A 27537-nucleotide genomic window follows, 5' to 3' on the forward strand; every position below is an offset into this window, starting at 1 on the left:
TGGCCTGAGTGAGGAGTGAATTAAGACGCGGAGGGGTTGACAGGCCTTTGGTCCCCTGAGGACCTGGACCCACCAAAGGGGCCAGGGGATGACTGAGAAAGAGGGCCTACCCGGGGTGCGCCCGCGTCCAGGTACCCCGGGATTTGGGGGAAAAGGACCCTCCAGCCGCGACCACGGGCTAAGAGAGGCCTCGGCTGTCGGGTGCATCACAAACCTGAGCGGGGGCAAGGGTGAGGAGGGGGCAAGGGGACGGCGGCCGGCAGGAGCCGGCCGAGGCAGGGCTGCCTGTACTTTGTTCACTCATGGTGGAGGGGAGGCGAAGAGTTTCGCTCCGCGAGGAGGAGCAGCGCCGACCGCGATCGCCGGGCGACCGGCCCGGTGGCGGAGGCCGGGGCTCCGGGGGCAGGGGCGGGCCCGACCCGGCCCGACCCTACCCTCCCGCCGCGGGCCGGGGGGGGCCGGTCTCTGCTCGGGGTGGGGAGGCGAGGAGGGGGCGGTGGTGATGTGTGTGGCGGCGGAGGGGAGGGGGGGCAGAGGCACGCCGCCCAGGGCTGATTGGCCGACCAGTTTATAAGAGGTGCCCGGCGGGGCCGGCGGGGTTGTTTGCCGAGGCTGGGGAGCTCCGCGGAGCCGCTGGCCGCCTGTGGAGCCGTCCGAGCGGAGCGGTGCGGAGCTGCCCGCGGCGCCATGCGGCGCGCCAGCCGAGACTACACCAAGTACTTGCGCGGCTGCGAGGAGCTGGGCAGCGGCGCCGCCCACGAGAGCGCCCCGCCGCCGCCACCGCCGCCGCTACCGCCGCCGCTGCCGGCCCACCCGCACCCGCCGCCCGCCTCCCGCTCCCTCCTGGCCGCCCTCGTCCTCCTGGGGCTGGGGCAGGTGGTCTGCAGCGTCGCCCTCTTCCTCTACTTCCGAGCTCAGGTAAGCGGCGCCTCTGCTGGCGCCCGGGGACGGCGGCGGGGTGAGGGCGAAGGGGTTGGCGCGGCCCCTTCCCGCCTTCGCGGCGGGCGTTGGGCGCCGGCAGCCGCGCTGTGAGGGAGCGGCCGGGCAGGGCGGGAGCGCCCGCCTCGCACCCCCACCCCTTTCGGAAGAGGCGAAGGCGCTCGCGTTGGTGGGATTGAGGAGATTAATTAAAAAAGGGCAGAGAGCAACTTTATCTGGCTCTGAAGTTGGCCCAGCTTTGAGAGGGGTCGGGCTGGAGGGCTCCCGGGACCCTGCCCGGCCTGAGTTATCCCCTGGTTGCTGGTGCTGCTCTGCCTGAGGTGTTCTAGGTAGTGCTGTGGCCTAATGGTGCATGTTGAGGTACAGGATTCCTCAGCGAGGTCGGATGTGAGGGGTCCCCGACTCGGGAAGGAGTTTAATGATCCTTCACCAGAAGTCTTGCGGGGCTTTGGTTTTTAGTGATCAGCTTTCAGTTATTCACTGGAGAGCGGTTTGATGTAGCTGAGGTCTTTGGCTGCCATAAATGTTTCACCAGCAGGAGAAATGTCTCCAAGGGAAAAAAAAAAGCCACCACACACCACCACTTGGGATCGTTTGTCCTTCAGACTGCACAGGGGCACTGTGGAGCAGGGTCTGTGCATTAGTGGGCATCGGCCGGAGGTGCCCACTGTAGCTCAGGAGCTTGTTTTGAGAGCGAGCCGCCCCTTGCCCGCCAGGCCGCAAGCCTGCCAGGGGATGCTTCAGAAGAGGCAGCAGTGCACACAGAAAGGAGCACAGGGAGGTATCGCTGTGGGGGAGATGAGGTGACGAGCAGTTAGGCTTTCAGAGAGAAGAGGAGCCCGCTTCTTGGAAACAGCTCGGCTGACTGACTGGATTTGCTCGCTTGCTGCTGTGTCTCTTACCCCACACAGCTGAGCCCTCTCAGAGGAAGTGGGGGGCTGCTGGCTGGTTGCTTCTCAGGGCTAGGCGTTAGCTTTCTGCTTGGGTTTTTTGTCGGATGCTAATATAGTTCTGTTAATATGGAAGTGGTACTTCTGTTGTGTGTACTTTTCATTTGAAGTCAGTGGGGAGTGGAAACGTGTTTCTTTCGGTTTACTTTCTAGGTAGATGTGCTTGATCTTGATGTAGCAGACTGGATTTCTTAACAGTGCACTCCAAAACCAGATATTGCACAAATGTATACCTGCTTAAGCAGACTAATGACTATCAGATATACAGTAACGCTGCTGATAATTTATTATGCAGACCAATTAGTATTTTCTTACTGACAATGGCTTTGCATTTGCCATTTTTACAAAAATAAAATGGAACAGCAGTACAGTACTTAGTTAATCATAACCTGTATGCTTCAGAAGAGTGACATTTAATTTCTGGGACTCATTGTAAAGTAGCTTAAAGCTACTTGTTTGATTGACAGTTAAATAAATTAATGCCTAGTTCAGCTTGTGGCAGAGAAATGTTTTTCACTCCAGATCTGCATGAACTTGAAAAGACATCTTTGTCAAAACATAGCTCATAGAAATGCACAGCTATACGTTGATTAATAGGCTAGAGAGCCATTGCAATCAAAACAACTAATGAAAGTATACTTTTTGAAAACCCTATTTTTCCATTCTCTTTACCTCCTGCCCCTTATTAAGGACTCTTTCTGGTAGGTTCATGTCAGTGTTTCACACATGCCTAACAAAGGGTAAAAAGAGCTTTCTTACCATAACAACTATTTTTCTTCAGCTTCCTTGATTTAAAAAATTACATAGTCCGGGTGTAGTTCTGCATTTGGCAGCTTAATTCTCTTGCCAGTTTCTTGTTCCTGTAGATTTGGAATGATGCTGTTGGATGGAGTCCTTTGTAAACTTGAACTTCTGAAACATCTAAAAGAGACGATGTAGCTAGATGTAGACTTGACTGAAGTCATTGCCTGAAAAATTTCTAATGGAGAAAATGTCTTCTTTGGCATCACTGAAAAATAGAATAATAAGTATACTTTTGAAGTAAGTACGTAATTCACAATAATAAGATACCGTAATCCATATTTGTTCACCAGTTTCTTATTGTGAAATAAGATAGATGGAAAAATATAGTGGGTCCTGCAGAAGTTAAGTCTTATTTAACTGTCTTGCAGATTGTTTTATTTATAGGGGACATGGTCTGACCTCTTTCTTTTGAAAAGATTGCTGTCAAATTTAGTTGTATTAAGCTATCTCAATTTGTGCTTTTCAGTACAGATTTCAGCTATCTAAATTTGTACTTTAATAACAGAACTTAAGTATTATGGTGTATTTTGTTAAAATGATAAGTTAATAGTAGCAGCTGTGCATCAAAAAATTTGGATTGTTTGGTTGGTGAATGAACCAAATGTGAATTACAAGATTTGACTGTATAGGCTGATATTAAGAAATTACACCTTTTACAAGCTCTTTAAAAGTCTACCTAAGAGGCTGAGTAAACTCTGACTCAGTTTTACCATACACATTTTATTTGTATTTGCATAATACTGGGCTGGATCATGACACAACATGAGCTGAGACAATAGTTGAGGTTTTGGTTTTTCCTTAGTTTTGTTTATTTTGTGGCTTGAGCATTTGGAATTTCACAAGACGCATAACTAAGACTGACACTAGATTTTCACGGGTAAACACATGTTTGTGGTCAAGAAATAATGCAGCGCAATGCAAATGAGACAATGAGCTGGTATATCTAAAATAAAGAAAAAGCTAACAATTAAATTTTACCAATATAATACTGTTCTGAAATGTGAAAACATTAAGATGTTCTGGCTTTTCTTTTTGGACAGTTTTGTGCAATGTACTGAATCCAAGAAATTAAACACTAACAAAATGAATTGCTCTTAAGTGTTTATTTTGCTTGTACTTCATGAGGAATATTTGCTCATGATCAATGAAAATGCCATGAAAACTCAGTTAGATACTCAGAGCAGCTGGAGATCATCACATAATAGAGACTTGTGCACAGCACAAGGTGAGAGAGCAAAGTATTTTATTAAACTTTCACTGGTAAATGCTAGTCTCCAAAAGCTTTGCTTTTAAACTTTTCTTTCTGGCCCACTTCCTTAAAGTACTTAGATCATAAAAGAGTAAGAATTTAGTCTAACATTGACTGAACTGGAGGGCACTGGAACAAGCGGGAAGTGCTTAAATCCAAATATGGGGGCTGGATGTCTAACTCCCATAGTTTAACCTGGAACTCCAAACTTATCCATTTTTCCCATTAAAAAAAGTCTGTACAAATGTTAAGTATTCTACCACACTGAAGAATTCACACTTGGATAAATGGGGACCTGGAAGACAGATTTTCATTGTCACTTCATGCATCTGTGGAACTCTGACTTTAATGAAAGTATGTTTTTAAACAATCGCCTTTCAGACTTCATCTAAAGTTTTGTGAGCGTGCTAGGGCAGTAGCTAATGGAAAACAGCTTGCTGGGGGTCATTAGTGCTTTTTGGAAGCCTGGAACCTTCTTGGTGGTTAAGAAAGATTGTGGAGTACGAAGTGATATTTGATAATCTGGAAGTTGGTTTAAGTTTGAAAATAAGTACAGGTATAAATGGTAAACATTTATTGTAAGAACTAAGTACAGAGTATATACTGTAACATTGCATAATTGAGGCAACATTTAATAGGTAAAGTTGGCTGGAATGTATTGCATCTTTTAAAATCAAAATGAATCTTCTTAACATGAGAAAATTGTGTTTTAATTCTGTAAATTCATCTGGTCTCGCCCACAATGCTGGAGTTCATTTTGGCTGCCCTGATTTAGGTGAAAGGAGTCCAGAGATGCAACTAAATGATTAGAGATGCTGAAAATCAAGGGGCACCAAAAGATTTGATCTGATTCCAAGGTCAGACACAATGGATGTACACACAACAGTAACATAGGAAAAATAAGCTAGACACTCCTCTATTTAAATAGGTTAATTCCTCTAGGGTATTTAGCTTGCTTAACATGTTATAAAGCTTTCTCCAATACTTTTGGTTGCATCTTGATGTTTCTTCCAGGTATTAAATATTTAAGACTTCATGCTGAAGGTCTCTGTTTATTCAAAAGCTCACCTTCTGTGCCTTGCAGGTTAGCAAGCTGATTCCTGTAGACCATTCTGGTATTTCGTCTGGCTCTTTAGAAGTTCTCAAAACACTCGAACTTGAAAGTTTTTTCTATGCATCACTTCTTGCCCAGTTTTGGTCTCAGTGCTCAGTAATAACGGTTTACAGCCATGGCAGTTAGGTACATGTTCTTTATAAAAAGACACAAGATGCAGGATTTCTGAGAATGCCTTTTCAGACAAGCGAGCTAATTTCCATGGTTAAATGTGGTGAAGACTAGGTATTCTTTGAAAAAGGTAAGGGCAATCAGCTAGGTTAGCTAGTCCCAAGATCAGAGCGTCACCTTATCAAACACTAAATCTCTAGAGACCTGCAGTTTGTCAGGATTGGCTGCACAGGTTTAAGTTGCTGAAGCTATCAGTTACAGCATTTCCATTAAGCCTTCAGTCTTTTAACTGTAGGTGCAGAGTTGGTTTTCTGTTTTAAGCCTTCAGCAGATAAACTATAATCTGAGTAAGTGCTTCTGTACAGTCTGCTGTTACTGTTCTAGCACAGTGTTGTGTGACACATTTGACTGATTGCTGATGGGTAATAGCTGTAAGTCTATGCTACACATGATTTGTCATGCTGGACACTCAGGCCTTTACGAATTTCATGATTTTTGTGTTGTAAAACTAGTTTTCTTGTCTACTTTTCAGATGTGTTTAAATTCAAAACTGGGGTAATAGTCTCTCGCTAGTAGAATTACTGATAAAAATGAGTATCTACTGGCAGTTATTTGCTGTGGCTTTCTATCTTCTGTCCTGTGGTGTGTGTGGAGGGGGGAAGTGACATCCAGATACTGTTGAAGACCCTCCCTGAGGTCTCTAACAATCCCAACGTAAGAGGCTACGTCTGGAATAATGGGTCCTGTTTTGCATCCCTCAGTACCAGAGGTGTATCAACAAACTGGAGAGAGTCCAGCAGAAGTCCACTGTGACAGGGACCGTAGTGTATCAGAAATGGAGAACTGGATTCTTTGAACATAAAGAACAACAGACTAAGGTGAGGGAAGCTAATCACCATTTTCAGCTACCTAAAGATGGAGCCAGGCTCTTCAGAAGTGCCCAGTGAAAACAAGAGGCACAGTCATAAATTGCAGCAAGAAGAACTGTAGCTGGATGTCAAAACCGGTGTTTTTACACAGTAGAAGTGGTTAAATTGTAGAACAGTTCACCCAGAGAGACTGAAAGTCTCCATCGATGGAAATTCCACAAAGCTTGTCTAGACGAGGCCTTGATCAACCTGACCTAAGTTACAAGCTGTCCCTGCTTCGAGCAGGGGGCTGGACTAGAGACTTCTAGAGGTACCTTCCAACCCAGGTCATTCTGTATTAACTGCCTTTTAGCAACTGTTGATAAACGTTTTGCACTTCATTTTTTTCCTTTCAGTTTACAGTTGATTTTCTGAGTTCTGGATACTAGTGGAACATACTGAGACATGCTTTTAGGGTGCAGTTTTACATTGTTAAAGCTAGTGCTGCCTTCCTGCTCTTTCATTCCTATGCCTGTCCCTGTACTGCCTCTGATGCTTGTCTGATACCTGAATTGAGTTGGTTTCAGGGTGCTAATCTTTCAGGAAATTAGATCAGGAAACGTTCCTCACAGGTTATTGATTTAGAAGAGGAGATTGAGAACCAGGAATGAAATTTTGTCGTGAAGAAGGTGAGAGCACAGAGGTGCTGGTTTAGATCAGCTTACACAGTTAATGAGGCTGCACTGCACTAGCTGACTTCAGAAGTCATTAGTGTGGTTTTTAGTGCTTAGTTCATAGAGCTGTAATGGCTATACACATATTTTCTTTTGGATTCAGATGTGTCAGGCTACCCCAGGAAGATGTTACTGTCTCCAAGCCATTCTGTAACTCATCTCTACCCCTCTGCTCAAAGCCATAGCATCTTCTGATCTTCAGGTGAACCTTTTCTGACCTGTTTCATTCCAAATCTGCAGGGATAACTGAGACAGCTAAACAGGTCACAGGGGCTGACATTGGCCTGAATGAGTCAGGCAAACAGCTCTCACCTGGAGACTTCAGCAGAAGGATGGTGATGGACAAGGCAGCATTTGGTGTTGCCATCTGTGCAACAAATGTTTCTCTGCACTGTGTGCCTGTTGGATGGCTGCCTGACTGGTGTAGATTTAAATTCACCTCAGTAATCCTAACCTTATGCTTTTAAGTTAACTTGGTTCTTTTTTGGGGTTAGGGAGTTGAATCTATGTTCATGTGAACAAATGATAGAACATGTTTGATTCACTCTGACTGTTTTGTGTTCTGCAAAACTTCCTTTTGATGATAGGTTTTGTTCAGTGCTATGTTAAAGGAAACTGAACAGTGGTCAGGCACTATCTATAATGTCTTGGCTCTCACCCTCATCGTGATTACAAATAATGTATTACCTTTTGTAATTCTCAGATAAAATTGTTCCTTCCACCTTATGCAGAAAAATAGAAGTAAATGTTCTTTATTAGACAAGCTGATACAGTTAGAGAACTTGGACAAGGTTTTGAGTACACAAACCCTTCTTCAAGACTGACATAAAAGCAGAATAAATACCAGTTGAGAACAATTGCTGAGAGTCTTAGGCCATCTCTGATAGATAGTGGTTAATATCTCTTGAGTGTAAAGTATATGGAGTGTGCGGAGAGAGGGTGAAATGGTTTAAATAATGTTTATGCAATTAAACTCTGCCAAGGCACATTCCTAATCCTTGGAATATCCTTCCAGTTTACCTAATTGATAGAATTCAGGAGTATCCTAAACTTACAATTTAAAAGTATGTTTGATTCAATCACAAAGACTGATTGCTAAAAATATATTCCAGATCTTCTACATTTACCAGCCTTTGACCCATGAAGCAGAGGTGTTCTGTGCTACGGTTTTATCATCTTTTGGTCTTTCTGAATTTGTGCTGTCTTACTTGGTGACTGTTTCATGCAGCAGTATCTCTTGCCCACAAAATAGTTCCAGTGATAAATGATAACTATTATTCTGTTTCTCCTCTTGAAAATGATGTGCTAGATGTTGTACATACTTTCCCCAAGTTCCTCTACTTGGCATTTGTGTGTCGTCTTGCAAACTATAGTTTTTACAGGTAGGATGGCTGTGTATGTTGCCTGCTGAAATAATTGTGATATTGTATTGAGTGATCAAAAATGGAATTCAGGATTATTGATTTTACTGTAAAAGTGGGATTTATCTTTAACTTTTGAAAGTCAGATATCCAGTCTAAGCTAATGAACTAGGCAGCTCCAGAAGATAATTCATTCTCCTATCTGTCATGCTTGTTTGATGAAATAAACCTCTATGTGGGGAACTTTTTCTTTTAGTTGTTTACAATGAAAATTTAGATAAGAAACTCAGCTAGGTGCCAAACTTTTAGATGGTTGAAAATTTTCTCTAACTTAAATGCTCTTAATGTCTCTTGGACAGACACTTAAAACTGTGGTTGTGCTTATATTTTTGTTTCAGATGGACCCTACTAGAATTTCAAAAGAACATGCACACTGTGTCAGAACACTTTCTGGACATCAAGAAAATACAGATTTGCGTGATGCATCCTTTGAAAATCAAGAAGTGAAGTTAATGCCGGAATCATGTAGAAGCATGAAACAGGCTCTCCAAAGAGCTGTGCAGAAGGTAAGTGGCAGACAGACTGTGTGTTCCTTTACTTCATGCTCCTGTTGAACTTAAAACAATTTTTCCAACATCTGTATTCAGAGGTAAGTTCTACAAAGTATTTTCTGGTGTTCGAGTAATACCTGAAGTTGCATCCAAGATCATATTGTGTTTGCTCATGAACCTGGTAGTGCCTAACCAATTCTGTATTCAAACACTTTTTTTTTAAGAAAGGAAGACTTGAAGTTGCACTGAGAAAACTATGACTGCAGTTAGTTGATTGGCCATTCTGACATTTGGATGGGCCTGAATGGTAGTCATTTATCCTAAGATTTGTATAGGTTTGCCAACACTTTGGACGTTCATAAGAAAGGACAGTTCCACATTTTTTTCAAAGCAATCTTCCTGACTGTTTCTGACAAGATTCTCCCAAGTCAAGATCATTGACTAGTAAAATATTGCCTGAAAGACAGAGGAGATAACATTTGCTTGTTTCTTACTCTTTCTGCAACCCCAAATGAGGGATAGTATCTCCTTTTTCTTTTTTTGCTCACTTTGCCATTTCTCTGTTCTGTGCAGACCATTGCCACACTGGCAGAAGAGCTAGTTTGCTGTAGCACAATAACCAGGCAGTCTTTGCCCAGCAGTTGAGAATGACAGCTTGTTCCCAAACACAAATAACAAAAGTAGTCAGCTAAAGAAGTCAGCCCTAATGAAGAAGCCTAGACAAGCTGGATATATGTCACAATCACCTCTTACTGCAGTTACTGCCTTTGATCTCTTTGCGTGTTCATGATAGTGTTTAGTGCTAATTATGGGCTATTTAAAAGCTGAATGTCTGCTATGGTATTTAGTTTTCCTGGCTTACCAGGTTCATTACTACTTTTTCACATCTGCATAAAACTGTCAGTTTTTCATAAAGGATACTACATTAGGTTTGAGCCAAACTCATGTACACTTTACAGAGTGAATTGTAGTTAATTATATGGTACTTTAATTCTGCTAATGCTTGCTTTTAACGGAGTACCCTGAGTGACAGATCTTTTTGTGAACAAAACTTAAAGAAACCTAGGAGTTCATGTCTTACCCATTTGCTAGCCACTTCCTTGAAAAGCTTAAGGAAGAAAAAAAAAAAAGGTTGACTCTCTAGGATTAGTTCTGTCTTCCAGCATTTTATAGACTGCCTCACACTACACCTAATTCTGTGTGCTGGTACTAGACTGCTCGTTCATGCAGCTCCCATGACACAGTAAGGAGCTTGTTACAGTAAGTGAATGGGAAGCCCTGTATTCTGGTCATTTGCTGCTGGTTACTCAACAAAGGCATTGGCTTTAGTTGAGGCTGCATATCCTGCCATTCTGGATCGAGGTTAAATGCTGCAATGTCCGTGGCCAAGATAAGTAGTGAGTAGGGATAACTTTTTTGGCTGATGACCATTAGTTTGAGAACAATAAAAATTCCCTTGCCAAAGTAATCAGACTCTGAATTTCCTTTGAATGCAACAGAATGTATTAAGCAGCTGGGTCAGTGTTCTGGATGCTTTGTCATCATATATTGATGACAGAGAAAAATAGGAAAATGCTTGCCTGGGGCTACATTTGCATCTTTTTGGTACATCAGAGAAGTGAAAGAAACAGTATTAAGGCAAAATTATACTTTATCATGTTCTGTAAGCTCTGCTACAATGAAGGGCAGCAATGCAGCCGAATCTTACTTCCAGTTGTGGTAGTCCTTTATGTGTGGGAATGCAGCTAATGTGATTTGAAAGAGGTTTCCTATTGTCTGTGCTTTCTTTGCTTTCCTGAAGGAGGATCTAACCTGTGTGTGTTTTAAGAACCAGTATCCTTATTTGAATTGGTAGTGTGTTAAGTGACTGAAATGGAACACTTTAAAATACTGCTTAAGTTTTGTGATTTTTCAATGTTTTTTCTTTTGCAATTCAAGCTGTTCAGGAAATGAAAATAGACAACTTGCTTTTGCTCAGGTTTATACTCTGGTTACAGCTTTTAGCTTACTGCACTGGTTCTCATCTGTTTTCTTTGCACACCTGTAGACCTAGTGCTTAAATCTAAAGCAGGGATTGATGTTGAAAATGAAAGTGCTCTTATGAAAACCAGTGTAGTAGGGCTGCAAGGTCAGGTCCAGAAACATTTGTCTCGTGAAAAAATAATAATTAGAGGGTTTTTTTAATCAAAATCTAATGGTGAATTCCTTAACATATTCTAGGATAAAAATACTGCTTAGGGAGCAGCTTGCTCAGTAGAAAGCACGCTTTCAATATTGCGTATAAACTTTCAAGCAGACAAATAATATACTTTTCCTAGTCTGTCTGTTTGCTTAATTTGTTTTGCATGTAACCCTAAAAACATTTTGGCAGTCCAGATGCACTAACCACAGTTCTTATGAAGTCTGTTATGAGCCTGAAGTAGAAAGGACTACAAACATATCTTAGGTCAACTCATAAGTAAGTTTTCTTGGCAATACTCCCAGCTTCTAGCAGCTTGGGGAGTTCAGGCGTAAACTAGTCTCCCACATGGCAACAATACTTTGCTAGACCTCCAGGGCAGCACTTATAAAGAGATCTGTATACTTAGCAGACATTTAGAGTGCATGTAGTTATGGACAAAGTCAAGGTTTCACAAGTGATTGCTGTAAGTTGTTAAAATGTTAGTTTCCATCCTACAACCTTACATGCCCTTTTTCTTCTGCAGGCAATAGACTACTTATTTGGATAGAGGTTGTAGCGCTGATCTCTAAACTATCTTCTGATGAATATTGGTTCATGTACTTTAGTTTTCACTTCCTTCCTGATTAGCATTCTTCAAATTGCTGAATTTCCGGCAAGATAGTCAGATACTTCTTCCTGGTATTAGCTGGACTTAAAGCAGTCAGGTAGAAGAAAAAACTGCATAAAGGACCTTTAAGATCACAGCTGAAGCACATGAATGTCCAGAGGGGTTCTCTTCTGATTGGTCTCAAAAGGCTACTTATAGCTGCTCAAAGTAGATACTGAGATACTTTAAAAGCCAAAGGAGAGGAAAAACCATTCACAAATGTCACGTGTTCAGCCTTGTCTCTGCATCTTCAACATTGGACATAACTTGAAGAGCAAGGGTTGTTTTTGTTTTGAAGATGTTGAGATGTTAAGGCTTAAAACCTGCAGCCTGCTGTGGAAGAGGAAAGAGCAGTTCCCAACTTTCCAGGCACTTAAAGCATGATTTTAGCTTTTAAAATGTGAAAGTTTTGCAGCTTCCCAATGGCCTCTTAAATTTTTTTGGATGAAGGAAGACACATTTTTCATTTTTGTGACTGGCTGCTTGTCTGTTGTATAAACAGTGACTGTATGAAGGAGGTTGGAATGTGGGAAGCAGGCCAGCAGAGTTGACTTGGTGGGCAGTGAGCAAATGACGCAAAGGTGTAAAAGTGCAGCTTATTGTAAGACTAACAGAGTGGTGTGATTTTTGTGTACAGTTTTTCTAAAAATAACTCAACAGCTTGGTAGCGCACATGGTTCTGTGGGTGGCAGTCTTAAGAGAAGTCACTGGTAATATTTTGTCAGCAGTTATCATGCCATAGCAGTGTCTTAGTGACAGATTCTGTTGAGCTGTTTCTGCTCTCTTAATGGTAGTGTACATTGTGATTAGGTATGAGATGCTTAAAGACATTCAGGTGCTAAAGAATGCAGTTGATACTTTAAAGATTTGGAAAATCCTAGCTCTTAATTCCTTGCAATAAGGGTACCAGGGGATTTTTATAATCCTACTAAGGGCCATCTTTAGACATCTGGATATCTTCAGACATTCACTGAAAAATGTGGCCCTTGAGTCCTTTGGGGTTGGAAGCAAGTACATGCTAAAACGCTTTTCTAAGGTAGGTTGTGTATCAGCACCTTGGAACTGTAGAAATGTGAAGTAAAACAAAACAAAACAAAAACCCAACAAAAAACCAAGAGAAGTGTTGAACTACTTATTCTTCAGGAGGAAACCCACAGCTCCATCTCTGTTATCTAGGGACTAGTTCATGTATTTCAGCTTCCTTTTGGATGTCTGGGCAACAGAACAGAAAGGAATATCAAAATTTTTTGGGGCTGGTCAGAATCGAGTAAAGAACTTAACACTAGTCCAGTGTTTGGAGAACTCAGCTGATGGAGGATTTCTGTTTTCTGGCCACAAGCTAGCCGCTTCTAATCCAATGACAAGCACACAGAAGAGTCAATGAACATGAGCCAGTCTCCAGCTCTTCTCAGTGTGTTAGTGTTGGGCTCATGCTTATAACCTCCCTTTTTTTGTAATGACAGTTGCATTCCTAATTGCATAGTAGCATAGCTTCAAGAGGAGCACAGGAGAGTGTTTCTGTCAGAGGGGGATGCTCCTAGGAAATGGGAAAGTAGGCTCAAGACCATCAGGACAAGGAGAGTTGTGGGCCCAAGTCTTCCTGGGTAGCTGCTCTGCTTACCAAGTGGTGATGTTGCAGATGAACAGCACCACCAACAGTTAGAAAGAAAGCAGCTCAGGCTGCATTTCGTGAGGAACCACAGCCTTTCTGCATGGAAGATGAGCCGAGTCAGGCTGCTAGATCTCAGAAGGTGAGGTACGTAGCTGCTCAAGCTAGGGCATCTTTGGAAAAGTGCAGAAGCAGAACTCTATACTCCTAAGAAAAATGTAGGTTAAGAGGAGGATAGCAACTGGCCAGTTCAGGGACTTCAAGGGCTGTGTAGTTACCAAGGATGGGATTCTTTTTAGTGCCAGTTTAGATAATAGGAGGTTAAAATATACATAGCTCTTCTTGGATCTGGCCAGTAGGCTCTCCAGGCAAGGACATTATCACATCCCCCAGAAGGAAAGGATATGAAAGCAGACTCCACATCTGAGAAGTTTCCATTAAGAAAGCAAGAAAACAAAGGAGTCTTCCCTTTCTAGGGAAAGGGTTGAGAGTAGGTGTGGTGCAGTAATCTCTGAGAGTGTGGTCCATCTCCCAGTCTCTTTTACCTTAAGTCCTGTTCTCTTCAGAGGCTTTGCCACTTTTCGCAGTATGTAGTACTTACAATTTTTTGTCATCTTCCTACTTCTGATGAAGCTAAAGAGTTCAAGTGTGGCTAGAGGCTGATGCTGGTGTGCAGCTCCTAGAATTGAGCTTCATTTTCATGCTCCTAGAACTGACATTGAAGTAGGAAGATCAGAGAGGGGAAGTGAATGTAAATGGGGGAGGTGGACATGAGTTTTGTTTCTTTTGAAGTTGCGATTCTTCTGCTTTTCTTCTTGTCTCTACAGCAGAAAGCATCTTAATGATTCTTATCTACAAAATCAGCATATCTCTGCTGAACTATTATGCTTTGATAGTCATACTACAACTTCCATACTGCTGTGGCTTTTCATTTTGGTTTAACATTTAAACACCTACTGAAAGGGGAAAGTGAGAGTAATGAATGCACTGGCTAAGGAGTTAGATTTCACTGTCTCTGCAAAATTACATGAAAGCAGGACTTTAGGTGTTTTCAAAGCAGGATTTCAAATTCTAAAACACCACAGTGACTGAGAGCACAGTGGAAAGTTGCTGATCTGGCCAAATCTGAGGCGTATTGCATATACATGGTATTGCATCAGACAAACAGCAATATGTGTGACATAAAGACAAAACAAAGGATCACTCTTAGATTTGAAAGATAAGATATGATTTGCCAGCTTCAGCAAATTATTTCCTTTTACTAAACATCATCTTGATGGCTCCATGGTATGAGGTATTCTGAATAGCAAGTAGAATATTACCCCTGTTTTTTAGAAATATTACCAAGACTCAGTCCAGGCTTGTAGCAACAACAGGCTGCTTAGATTTTTGAAAACTGCTGTTTGTATGTTTTCTCAAGAAGAAAACAGGTGGGGATCATTAGAAGCAAGGTTTTTTGTGGTGCCTGATGTCTGTTACTTGTGCTGTTCTTGGTTTTGGGTAATATGGGTTTCATTCATGGTAAAATGCATCTGCAGTTTTGAAGAACGCATACTTCCAAACTCTGGCACCCAGTCCATTTGGCCCAGTACAGATGTGGAAGATGCTTAATCCTTCAGTTCCTGCATACCTTGTTAGAAGTGAGCCTTGATTATAAAGCCCTGTAGTCTTGCAACCTTCCCTGTTAGTGATCAAATGTGAGGGGTGGAGGCTTTTGTTTCCCTCATCACAAATGAAGTTCAGAGCTTAGCTTCCCTTAGTTGTTAGTGTGATTACACACTAGTCCCTATGTAGAACTGCCTCTTTCATTACCTTTTGACCCCAAGTAACTAAATCAGTTCATAAACTCCATTGGTTTATGTGGTACATTCTTAGCAGTCATTGTTCCATTATATTTGAAGTGCAATAAGTAGGAAAGGTTGTAAATGTCCTGTCACCACTACTTCAATAAATAGTACAGTCATCATACACACCATCATTCCTATCCACCTTTATCAGATGTATTGGACAGAGGAAGTAATTTGATTGTGGCAGCTAAACTGTGTGTTCATATTATACATCCTTTAAATATGAGATTTGTATCCCAGGCATCTGAATATACTGTAGGTAGAACAACCCCCACATATACGTACACACAGAGTGTTGTAATTGTGCAAACTACCTGCAATACACAATATTACAAAACCAAGACAACATGAAAGCAATGGCTCTTTCTCATTTTAGGAAGTCCAGCGTGTCATGGGAAGAGCACCACCAAGACCAGAAAAAGGTAGGTGCTGGTTTATGAATAAGAAATATTGTAGTTCTACTAAACTTGACTTTCTGAGGTAATGCAATTCTTTTATCTCTAGCTGCAATGGAGGCATTAGGAATGGATCTGTACAAGAGAAGCAAACCTGAGAAGCAGCCTTTTGCCCATCTCATTATTGATGATAAGAATATTCCATCTGGTAAGTTCAGTTTTAAGTGAATACTTCCAATGCTACTATAAATGTATTAAACAGTGAAGTATATGAAAATAGTTCAGCAATACCAGCAACAGACTGGGATTTCAGAAATGGCTTTTGATAATGAGAATAAATTGGAGGTTTTTGATAATGAGAATAAATAAATTTCAGAGGCAGCAGGGGTAATGTTAACAGGAGGATAGCTCCCCTTTGCCTCAGGTATCTTATATCAGTCTGTTATGTGCTAAATGGCCTCCATTTCAAATGACCAGTTTTCATGATCAAGCTCTGAGGGCTTGGCCTGCCTTTTGTGCTGTCTTCAGGTGAGGAATAAAGATATGCATTGAATGCTCTCCTCTGAAGTTTCTTATTTTCTTTGGCTAGTAGAGCCCATCTGGAGTTCTTCACTCACATTGGACATCAGCTATAGGTATACATACACACAAATGTATGCATACATACACACAGGATATACCAGCACAAAGATTGGCCAGAATCCAGATCTTGCAGGTTGGAAGATGTTTCCCTTCCATTGAGTCTAAGATTTTTTTTGTCCTGTTATCAGATGAAGAAATGTATTGTTTTCTGTTGTAAAATTCAAGAATGTCTTATATCCACCTATTCAACCCTTCACAGCAATGCTCCTTTTGTGTCCTGAAGTATAATCAGGTCTGTACTGGGTGACACAGCATTTGTCTTCGGGGTGGATCTGGAAGCTGAGTATCTTACATGAATACACAACACATGCATGTCGGCTGCCCATCAGTGTAAGAAGTAGCTGTAAAGGAAGCACACCTTTCATTTTGAGGTGTTGAAAACCTAGAACTACAGTCTCACTGTCACTATTATAACTTGCCTGCCAGTTTCCTGCCCTCTGAGTACATTGCACTCTGATAACATAGGACTGAATTTATAGCAAGTGTTTCCTTCTGCTAATGGCATGTTGAAAAGGTTTTGTCATATTCCATTCGTTATTATGTTGCAGGGCTGGTATAGACTTTTTCACATCAAGACTCCCAGGGCCTTCCTGATGTTCAGACATGCCAAAGCTTCACAAGGGTCTGTCTGCATCTATCTAGTCCAGTAGCAGGAAGATCAAAGATCACAGCATTGTACTCTCAGCAACAGGGTTTCTGGTCAGTGTGTTGACTTGGGTGCAGTGTGTTTCTGAGCTATTGAGTAGGGGGAAAAAATGTTCTTATGGCTTTTATCTGCCCCTGTGGTAAGAGGATGGCATGCTTTTATCTTGCCAGAGCTCTTATCTACCCACAAGTATCTTTGGATGGCTTTGGGAGTATCCTCCCTAGTACAATATGAGGGAACAAGACATGAGTCTGTCTTGGAACACTCTCTGGAGGAAAAGATTCATTCCTACAATTTTAAGATATCCTAGTACCATTTCCTTTTTTGCCCTTGGGCACTGCCAGTTGAGATTTTTCTCTCTGTATTCTCAACACAACAATCTTCATTGGTGTGCTAGAAGTAAACCAGAGTTTATTCTGAAGCTATCAGACGGCGGACTCAAGATAGGAGGGGGTGTTGATCACCACTGTCATCTTCCTCTGAAGATGTATACATTCTACAGTGCTGAACTCCTTGTTAATTAAGCTATGTGCTTTGCTTTGTTAATTAAGCTATGTGCTTTGCTTTTCTGTTTTATATAACTAAACCAAAGGGGAATGCTGTGTTGAGGCTTGAAATCTGAGATTTCAGCAGCCTGCATAGTAATACCTTGCTCTTGCTCTATTTAGAGACAAAGCATTTCTGTACGCAAGGGGTTAGCTTCTTGCCTGGAGGGATAGGATTCTTTCTCCTGTCAGGTGCATTGGCATTGCCAAGATCCAGAGCTTTATAAGCAGAGAGCTTCAGCAGCTTGTCAGATGGCAGTCAGAACTTCTACAAGCTTTCTTCTTAGCTCAAATACCTCCTGACAAGCTTCTATTTCAGTCAGATTTTGGCTTTTGACATAGGTCAATAGTAGAAGATGCAGTATCAGTAAACTTGTCTTAGCATTTTGTCTTTGGAAGGATTCAATTAATTTGCTAATCATAGAGACAGATCACTTATATCTGCAGAAGTGGAGTGTGTCAGTGTCATACTTTGTGAAATCCACCTTTTCCTGTGGGGAATTTATTTGCTGTCTACCTGGATGTGGCTGTAAACTGTATTTTTATCAGGGCTAGCAGCTGATAATTTTTACTGTTGTGCATCACTGCATTAACCTTGTAGCACATCTGTGGGTAATGGCAAGGGAGGTGTTGCTCTCGCTTGCTTTCTTCACTTTTTTTTTTTAATAGCATAGGCTGCAGGAACTCTCAGAAATACAGTGCCTGTGACAACAAGCTGCTTTATTTCTCCTTGGAGCAGATCAACCCCTTACCAATGTGATGAGTTGGACATACTCCCTCCTGATCTGACACATATGGTTTCTGCCTCTTTTGGAAAAGCATTGCCAGGATGTTAATCATGAGCACAGCTTCTGTGGTCCTTGTGGGCATTGCAGCAGTGAGGGGCTGCATTCTTACGGATAGCTGGAACCCTGAACCTACTGGTTGTGAGGCACTTTAGTATCATGCCCACTGGTATGAGGCAGTACCCACTTGCCTGGGTGGCATAGAGGTTAATGGCAGGCATAAAGGATGAAGAATTTGCCTGAGGGTCACCAGGAGTTTTTCTCTCCCATCCCGTTTCCTCTGACTGCAAATGGCAATTTCTGTTTTCTTCCCCTGATTCCTTACCCTACATGTCTGAAATCCTTCTGAATTGTTTTATGCCATCTGTGAGTCTGGACAGATCTGTACTTAGTATTTTAAGGTTCTCTACTGTCATCACTCTGACCCAAAATAGACAACGTCAGGAAAAAAAAAAAAATCAGTCTTCATCACTGTCAAACAGGATTTTAAGTAGTTTGCCACTGAACACCCTTCATGAAGGGGCACTGAGCAGTGTCTGTGAGGGAACATTTTCCTTTTACCTAGATCACAATAATATCAAGCCCCAAATGGACTTTTGCAGCTGGGGGGAGTGCAAAGGAGGGGGAAGATACCCCTTCCCAGGTCTTGGTGTCCCCACCCATCATTTGGCTGCAGAAGCCATAGTGGTTTGGCTTGCTGTGTGTATTTTTTTGTTTGCTGCCTTAGGTTAAAGCTGGATGCTTGCTGGTTGCTTTTTACCAGAGCTCACTGTAAATGCTACCTAGGTTTTAAATGAGAACAGTGAAGGTTGGTTTATAAATTGATTACAGAAATTAGTCACAGTTTAAAGGAGAAAATCACAAACAGAAATAAATGTAAATGTTAAATATATCATTTGGGATGTGAATTGGTACCTTCAGCTGTCTAAGGAAACACTGTAGTATTCTGAGATATTTACAGCTACAGGTTTGGCTTAGCTGCCCTTTGCCTCCAAAACAGTCTTTCAGAGCAAACAGTGCTTTGGTCCTTCCCTCAGGCATTATTTATACCTGAAAGCTACTAGGATGCAAACAAATCCTCAATACAGGGTTACTTTCTCCTCTGTTCCCCTCCCATCATCTTCCTTCTTAATAATTAATTTTATTAAAACTCATTTCTATTAGTCTTAGTTCATGCTCACAAATATCCAAGACATTGTTTTAATTTGTCTTCAGTTACCAGAACAACTGTGTATTATCTTGACTTTTTTTAATGCTTTTTACCATGTCTGAAAGGTTATCTTACTCAGTATCTCTCTGACCTCTTCCTTCTCTGTCAACATGACTTGTGCTATTTTTTTCATGGCTCCATAGTAAATTTTATTACAGAAGATAGTGTACTGCAACATTTCTGATTGTCCCATGGCTTGGGTTATGTTTCAGAGTTTCTGGTATATGGACAGCTGACTTGACACTTGTATGCTCCAGTTTTCTCCTCTGCCTGTTTTGGGGTATTGATTGTTTTGGTGTATCCAAATTTGGGTGTATTGCCACCAGAAGTGCTGAGAGCCTGCTCACTCCTTCCATTAAAGGTTGCATGGCATAACTCCTACATCTTTGTGCTGTGCTGCTGGCAGTGGCATGCCTCTTATGAAGCTCTGAATTGTGGCAAAACGCCCATCCGCCTCAGTTAATACAACCATAGCATTATAATTTAGGTTGGAAGGGACTTCCAGAAGTTACCTAGGCTAATTCCCTGCTCAAAACAGATAGGGTCATCTTCCATCATCTCTTGGCCTGTCCCTCCACCTGACCATGGATGAATGATGCATATTCCCCTCAACACCAAAACAGTGTGAACAAACTTCACCCAGAGCCCCTCTCAGCATCTCAATTACAAGCGACTGTGGCATGTATTTTCTCTCTTCCCCGTTCTTCAGTAGAGAATTGTGCATTCCCACTAAGGATTTCTTTAAAATTGCTACTTGATTAAAACTGGCAACTAAAGCTTACTTGGCAGGTAAATAAAATCTGCCTAGCAGCTACCCAGTGTGCCAACAGTCAGTCACAGCATGCTGGCATGCCTTTCTGTTCTGTCATATGTATACATTCCTGTCCCACACCTCTAATGTGCCTCTCCTCTGATCCAAGCAGTGATTTCCTGCTTATCCTCCTCATCTTGAAGGTAGCCCAACCTCCTTGGGGTGGACAGTATTTCTGGCACACTTAACACTGTGCACAAGAAGTTCTACAACTTCCTCAGCTATCCCCAGTGCTTCAGAGGTGTACTCTGGTACCCCTATCTCAGCATCTCTTGCAGGTGAATAATTCCAGGCTAAGAGACTTAAGATCTTACTGTTGCTTCCAATTAATTGATGGTTTTCAGAAGTTTTTTTGAGGCACTGCATAGAAGATGGCTTCTCTGTATGATTTTGCTTGTATAACTTCTACCTGGCTGTACTGGAGCCATAGGGGAGCAACTATTCATGATCTGCCTTTGACAGCCTGTGCTTTGCTCAAGTCTCTGTGGAAGAATGCCAGAAGCTTTTTGTTCTGGACTACTATCAAAGTATTCCTCTCACATGCAGAAGTTGCTTCCCCTTGGCAGTTAGGGAAGACTCATAGCTCTCAAATTCCCCTGCCCCTACTTCCCCTCACGTCTTTCTGCACAAACAAATCCAGCAGGCATCTTAACTAACTAAATATACCTGGGGCTTTCCTCCAGCATGCTTATGAGCATTGGTGGTTTTGGGGCATGCCTCAATACATGGTTGGAGGAGCGGGCGCTGGGCCCTGCCATATGCCATGGAAATTTTGGTGGGAATAGATTGTTTTAGTTTGTTGGGAGAATAAGGAGAGGTGGAAGGGAGTGTGGGATGTATGCTTCAGGGCATGCTCCTCAACAGAAAATACTGTGATAAACCTCTACATAATACACGTGCTGCAGTAGCAATGCTATCTAGCCTGGTGTTGCAGGCTGCTTCTTAACACTGTGCCACCGAAACCAAACTGAAGCGTCAAATGTGACCAGGTTTGGAAGGAAGACTCAGGCACTGAGAGAGAGCATATCTGACCTGCCAGGCCAGCTCTTAGCACAGCCTCAACAGTAGAATCATAGGATATCTTGAGCTGGAAAGGACCCATAAGGATCATCCAACTCCCTGCTCCTCGCAGGACTACCTAAAACTAAACCGTATGACTAAGAGCGTTGTCCAGATGCTCCTTGAACTCTGACAGGCTCGGTGCCATGACCACTTCCTGGGGGAACCTGTTCCAGTGACCGACCACCCTCTCAATGAAGAATCTTTTCCTAATGTCCGAAGAACCTTTTCCTAATGTCCAGGATCTACATGAAACGACATCTGAGATTTGACTACCTTGAAACCTCCCAGAGATGATACAATGTGGAACTTGATGATGAGGTGCCTTTTGGGCCAGAGTTCCTGGGGGACATTTGTACCTGTATATGTGAAGTTAGCTTTCAGTGACAGTGCTGAGCTGACAAACTAACCAAAGCATCTCCAGTCTCTCAGCTCCTTTTTGTTCTCTTCACAGAGCATTCAGCCACCTTAACAGATAAGGGACAGCTTCCTGTTTACCAGGCCACCATCATGCAGGCAGAGCTGAAAAGGCTTGCACGTACCTGTTAGAAGGAATTCAATAATGCTTGTTTACATATGTTAATTCTATTAATCTCTCCTTTTTGGTAGTCAGACTTGGTAACTGTTATATGTGTATTTTGATTCCCACACACATGATGTTCTATAGAGAGACAGAGAGAATATTATCATAATTTTCTTTCCTAATTTGTGGATCTCCAGCTTAAGACAACTTGAAGGGGACTGTTCTCCTCCAAGCATGGAATATCAGCTCATTGTTTCTAGTTTGAAACTTAAGATACTTTAAAATAAATAAATAAAAATAAGAAAAGAAAAGAAAAAAAAGAGCACTGCATCCAGAATCACATCTGTCTTCCTAAAGCTCTTTTTGCAAGACCTTCCCCTAGGTATTAGACAAAGAATCGGAGTTTACCTTCCGAATAGCTATAACTGCCCAGCTAGAGGTATTTGTACAATTATCAAAGAATTAGGATTGTGCTGTGGGCCACTACCCTAGATATCTAGGATATGACTAAACCAGATTTTGGAGCCTTATTCTGGCATATGCGAGCACTGGGTTAACTCTAAACATTGTTTTTGCATAAAAAGGTTTGTTATGTCATAAATACTTGAAGCGCTATCTAAAGTCTAGGCAACTTATTGTGTAGTACTAAAGATGCACAATTGTACCGATTTTTTCCCTGTTTTTTTGGTGTTCTCAAATGAAAATATGTCTACCTTTGTCCCACTACAGTCACAAGAACATAAAATACGGGAAAGTTTCATAAGCTTTCTCTTTGGGGAATTACCAGTTTAACTTGTTTCCAGATTTTTTTGTTATTCCTTGCAAACACAGGTTAAAGACTAACAAGATTTGCTGTTTTTTCATTAGTAACTTTTCTTTTCAAATTCCTCTCTAGTATTTGTTATTTGAATAGAGTTTTAGGTGGAACACAACTTCTATACAGAGCTTGTTGTGTGATTGCTTAGCATAATAGAACTATTGGCCAAGTAAATGTTTTGTACCATGGTCCAGCAGCTGTGTTGGTGGGAGGGCAGACGGTTATAAATAGCAAGCCAAATATGGCAGTACATGATGAAAAAAGGAAATTTCTGATTAATTTTTATCATAATTGTCTAATATTCACTTTAGCCTATATAACTGTAGTTGCTATTGATCCTAAAAACTTGGGGATTGCTTTCTAAATGTTGAGTTTTGTTAAATGTTTATGAATTTTTTTTTTCTCCCCTCTCTTCAGGAACTCGCAAAGTGAACCTCACATCCTGGCATCATGACAAAGGCCAGGCAAACTTATCAAATATGACATTCAGTGATGGAAAGCTAATTGTTAATCAAGATGGATTTTACTACCTTTATGCCAACATTTGTTTTAGACATCATGAAACTTCAGGAAACCTGACTAAAAGAGGGCTTCAGCTGATGGTGTATATGACTAAGACAAACCTTAAAATACGGCGCTCTGATGTGTTGATGAAGGGAGGAAGCACCAAATACTGGTCAGGGAATTCAGAATTTCATTTTTATTCTGTCAATGTAGGAGGGTTTTTTAAATTAAAATCTGGTGAAATGATAAGTATCCAGGTATCAAACCCATTGCTATTGGATTCATCACAAGAAGCAACTTATTTTGGGGCGTTTAAAGTAAGGGATTTAGACTGAATCTTTTAGTGTGCTGAAAATTGTTTGGGTTTTTACTGGTCCAGAAACAACTTGAAGACAGAACTGAAAATCTTTTGCAACCCAATTGCGTCTGTATAAGCCATATATCCCTAAAGACACGTTTTTGCCCTGTGCTGGCTCCAGTGGGAGTCCCACAAATGCACCAAAGGGCAAAATTACATAGTTCTCCTGATTCAGTCTTACAGCAGTTTTACTTTATATGTCTCTACTGACTTCAGTAGAGTCATGACTTTTACATTGATGTAGTTGAAATCAGAGCAATTAATATTATTGAACTTCTTTTTCCAAGTTCTGCCCTGACTTTTTAACCTGTGCTAGTCTTACTACTTTTGGCGCAAACATAGGGCAGGACAGAACTTGGCTCCCAGCTTGCATTTAGGGCTTAATTTTGCTTGGGGTTGAGTTCTGACCCTGAGACGGCAAAGATTGTGAAAGTATGACTAATCCCATTGCATTTGATGTGGCTTTTCACATGCTTAAGCCTGTTCTTGCTTTGCCGGATTAGTGTTGGAGAGCTCAGGCCATGGCAGAAATGAGTTGCAGAACACCTAAATGGTTCAACTTAACTTTTTACCTGATTAAAAGGAAGAAGGGAGATCATGTGGCCTTGCAGTTCTAAAAGGTTAATTACAGGTCATTTTTATTATTGTTGCACAGTTAATTGCAAATATAGACTGCCAAAATACAGTGTGCCTTTAAAGTATTACATGTGCCAGAACCTGCAAAGACATTTTTTAGACAAAAAGTATGTATTTTTATATTCTGTAATATCTAAAGTTATATTTCGGGTGTAATGTTTTGTGTAAAAAAAAAAAAAATGTAAATTATATTGTCCTATAGTATTTGATACAAAATATTTTAAATCTCTTGCTGTTTGTATATTTAATGTTTTAAACTGTTCTTAATGTACAGACATGTTAAACTGGTGCACTTTTTAATCCCAATGGGAAAAATTGCAGCTAAAAGAGGTTGTTTGCAATTAGCAAATGTAATATATATCTTTGTTCTTTTTAACTTAATAGATTTCTCTTAAACTTGTCAGTATTATTGGGAGGGGGGGAATCACACCAATGTCATGAATAATTACACCAGAATGCTGGTCACTGGGTGCCTTTCAAACCTGGAGGGTAATTGACATTACAAAGCTGGCATTACCTAAAAAAAAATATATAATAATAATACATAATAAGCCACAGAAATGTATTAAGGGTATTTATAGTTACTGAACAGGCATGTTTTCCTACAACAAAATGTGCAAGTTGTAAATTCTGCAATTGAGTAATGACTTTTTAGCTTAGTTTCCTGAGAAAGTGAAGTTTATGTCATTGCATTGCCTGTCCCTGTCTCTCCTACCTTTTGAAACTCTGCACGCTTCTGCCAGATTTGGCAGATGGATGGCAGTGTTAAGAGATATTCTTACAGGTTTTATGAGAACAGACAGCTGAGAACAACTCAGCCATTATACATTATTTGTCAGTGGCTGGCCACTGTTCATATTAGCCAACAAAATAATATGGGGAGACTCCTAGCTAGCTGCAACGTGTGTTGTCGCTTGTATAGTTGCTTGGCCAAAAGAGGTAGGTGGATGGAATCTGAGGGTGGGTATGGGAGCCATAGGAGAGAGCTGCAGATACTATGGGTGATGTTTAGAGCACATCTGGGCAGGGAATGGCAACTTGTTGGGGAAGGGATGAGGGAAGTTTTGGAGTGTTTGTCTGGGTGCTCTAAGGATGATGCGGGGAAAACCTGCTCTTTAACGCAGTGTGAATCACAGAAGGCAAAAGACTCAAATCTGTAGGAATTGAGGCTTCATACAAATCCTCAGGCTTTTTTTTTTTTATAAGGAACTGAGTTGAATTCAAGCAATTATTTTATACTGTATCATAAACATTTCTTTTTAACGTTAATATTGTTTTGTTTTCTTACAAAATATATTTCTAAGAAAAAATCAACTTTGTGCTTTCTTTATTTTCCTCTGTCCCTGTATTTCTTGTGCAGCTTCAATCATTTTGTTCAGATTTCAGAACATGCAGGCTGGGTATGGTATAACTCACTCAAGAAAACTGAGGCACAAATCGACTATTTTGAGGGAATTACAATGAATTTTATGGAGTTTTGATTTGGCTCCAAACATGCAACCACCACTTTCAAGTAGGGTTACATCATTAGGGGTAGGAAATTTAGCTGGAAATGAGGCCTTCCCATCTGTGTTTTACACCAAACAGTTGTCCGTTCAAAAGCAGAAATGACTGAAGAATCTGGGGCTTTTCTTTCAAAATTTCGAGAGCTACAGGTCATACTCAAAGAATCATATTTTTTCCACTATAGAGATGTTCATTGGCAGGCTGGGAGAAAAATGTGTACTGTTTGTGTCTGTTCTGGGGATTGTCACCCTCTGGGGAGGTAGAGATGGGAGTTCGAATGGTTTGGAAGTTGAGTTAGACTTAGCACATAGTAGTTGACCTTAGCAAGTGCTCTGCCTGTGTATGGTATTATATGAAGGAGGGCAAGCACCAGCACTAAATGTCATCTGAATGACAGTAGCTGTGGGCTATGAGCGTGTGCTGGAGAAGGTCACAGCACCTGTGGTGTGTGTTGAGCCCCTGTGAAGACACTTGGTGACCTATGCATCCTAAGCTAGCAGAGGTTAGAAGAAGGCTTCTGAGGCTCAGTTTAGTACATCTGTGCTCATTAGGAATGCTCTAGGCATCTGAATTTCACGATGCAATATAGGGCTTTACATTTCCCTTGTGTGGTGGCTTTGGGGCCTAAATAATTTTGGTGGGTTTTTTTTTTTGCCTTAGTGTCCTCTGGATGCAAACTGTCCAGCTATATGATGAACTAGGTGGGAGAGATGTGATAAAACAGTCTTCATGGGGCTATATAGGCTACCCTGGGGGTTATAATTGGAAGGCACACTCTGACTATTCTCTCTACAAAATAGAAAGCAAATAGGAGGTCCTACTCTGCCTGTCTTGCTCTGGCCCTTGTCCCTTCTTACCCTTCCATGCATTTAAAAGGAAGCAGGGAACTCCACGTAGAGCTGTTAGTACAGTTTGATTTTGCTCTTTATATCAGAGCAGCCACAGATTGAGAAGCTTCAGTAGTGTCGTTTGAGGCAGCCTGGGCATGTATGCCAAGGTGATAAAGTAAAACCACCTGCTCTTGCACTGACCTTACTAAAACTAAGTCTCCCCCCAGAAGTGTCTGTTCTTTTCTGTCTGCTTCATTTATTTGATTGCTTCATTGGGACACAATTAATGAAAAGAGCAGACAAATCAAGTAATGAAGAGAGTTACCTTGAGAAGAAGGTAATGCTTTCTTGGCTAAGAAAGGTACATGTGACTTATTTTATAATCTTCAAAAGGTAATTTTGGTCTGTGGGATAGAGGATGATTATTTGCTGAAATTTGGAGTTTAAAAAAATCTTACTTGGAAATAGTTTATTTGGAATTCAGTGTGTTTGCATGCATGTAAACATCTGTATATTCCTACTGGGTTCTTGCTAAAAAAGTAAATTTTCATACATGGGGTTACGATTGCATATTTTGGCACCTGGGTATTCCTCCCCCCCGCCTTCCCAAGCTCTTTCCAGCCAGTGAGTGTTTCTTTTTCTGTCTATCCCACTTCCTTTTCTCCAGCTCCTTCCAGCTGCCAGTGTCTCCTGCTCACCCCCCTCTCACTGACTTACAGCTCTTTTTCCTGGTGGTAGCAACAGCCTTGGGTCAGATCTAGGCATACTTCCCCTTATTTGGCCCACTTTCAGGTGGCTTTGCTGTGTCTTTGGATAGAAAGCAACAAGGATTATGTTTGTCAAAAAGATTTTTGAAGCGTTGATGCAAAGGCTGAGCTGGATAGGCATGAAGAAAAGTAGTTGGGGAATAAGGAACCAGGAGATTGGACACACGAAGCAGTCCTTACTGCCCTTTGGTTTGATGTACCAGCGTTGGAGGGCTCCAAACAATTATTGCATGCTTATACTTCTGCTGTTACAAAATTAGGCTCCAGCAAAACTTCCCAAATGTGACCATATGCAGCATTTTGCTGCGGTGATTTGAGAAAACTCACATCTAAAGCAGAAAGTGTTCTTACACGTGTATGCAGGCAATTTCTTGTTCTTTCTCCCTCTCTGTATTGGTTTCTTGTCCAGTATTTCCTGGTTGCTGGTATTTGGGATCACAACCTGGGGACTTTGCCAACTGTTGTGGTTTTTTTTTTTAACTCACTGGGGTCTGACGCTGTAGATCCCATGCCTTTGCCTAATGTTATCACTTGTGACCAGCTCCAAAGCAAAGCTTG

The 27537-nt window shown here is 41.5% G+C and overlaps 1 protein-coding gene across 1 annotated transcript; it reads left to right on the forward strand.

Annotated features, from left to right (window-relative positions):
* The first annotated feature begins 687 nt into the window (after positions 1-687).
* TNFSF11 (TNF superfamily member 11) lies at positions 688-24020 on the forward strand. The gene is made up of 5 exons (XM_075491984.1): positions 688-918; positions 8509-8676; positions 15322-15367; positions 15450-15548; positions 22796-24020. The coding sequence occupies exons 1-5, from the start codon at positions 688-690 to the stop codon at positions 23215-23217; spliced, it is 966 nt and encodes a 321-aa protein (XP_075348099.1). The 3' UTR covers positions 23218-24020.
* The last annotated feature ends 3517 nt before the right edge of the window (positions 24021-27537 follow it).

The sequence above is a fragment of the Mycteria americana genome, chromosome 1 (assembly GCF_035582795.1).
Source record: "Mycteria americana isolate JAX WOST 10 ecotype Jacksonville Zoo and Gardens chromosome 1, USCA_MyAme_1.0, whole genome shotgun sequence".
Classification (NCBI taxonomy): domain Eukaryota; kingdom Metazoa; phylum Chordata; class Aves; order Ciconiiformes; family Ciconiidae; genus Mycteria; species Mycteria americana.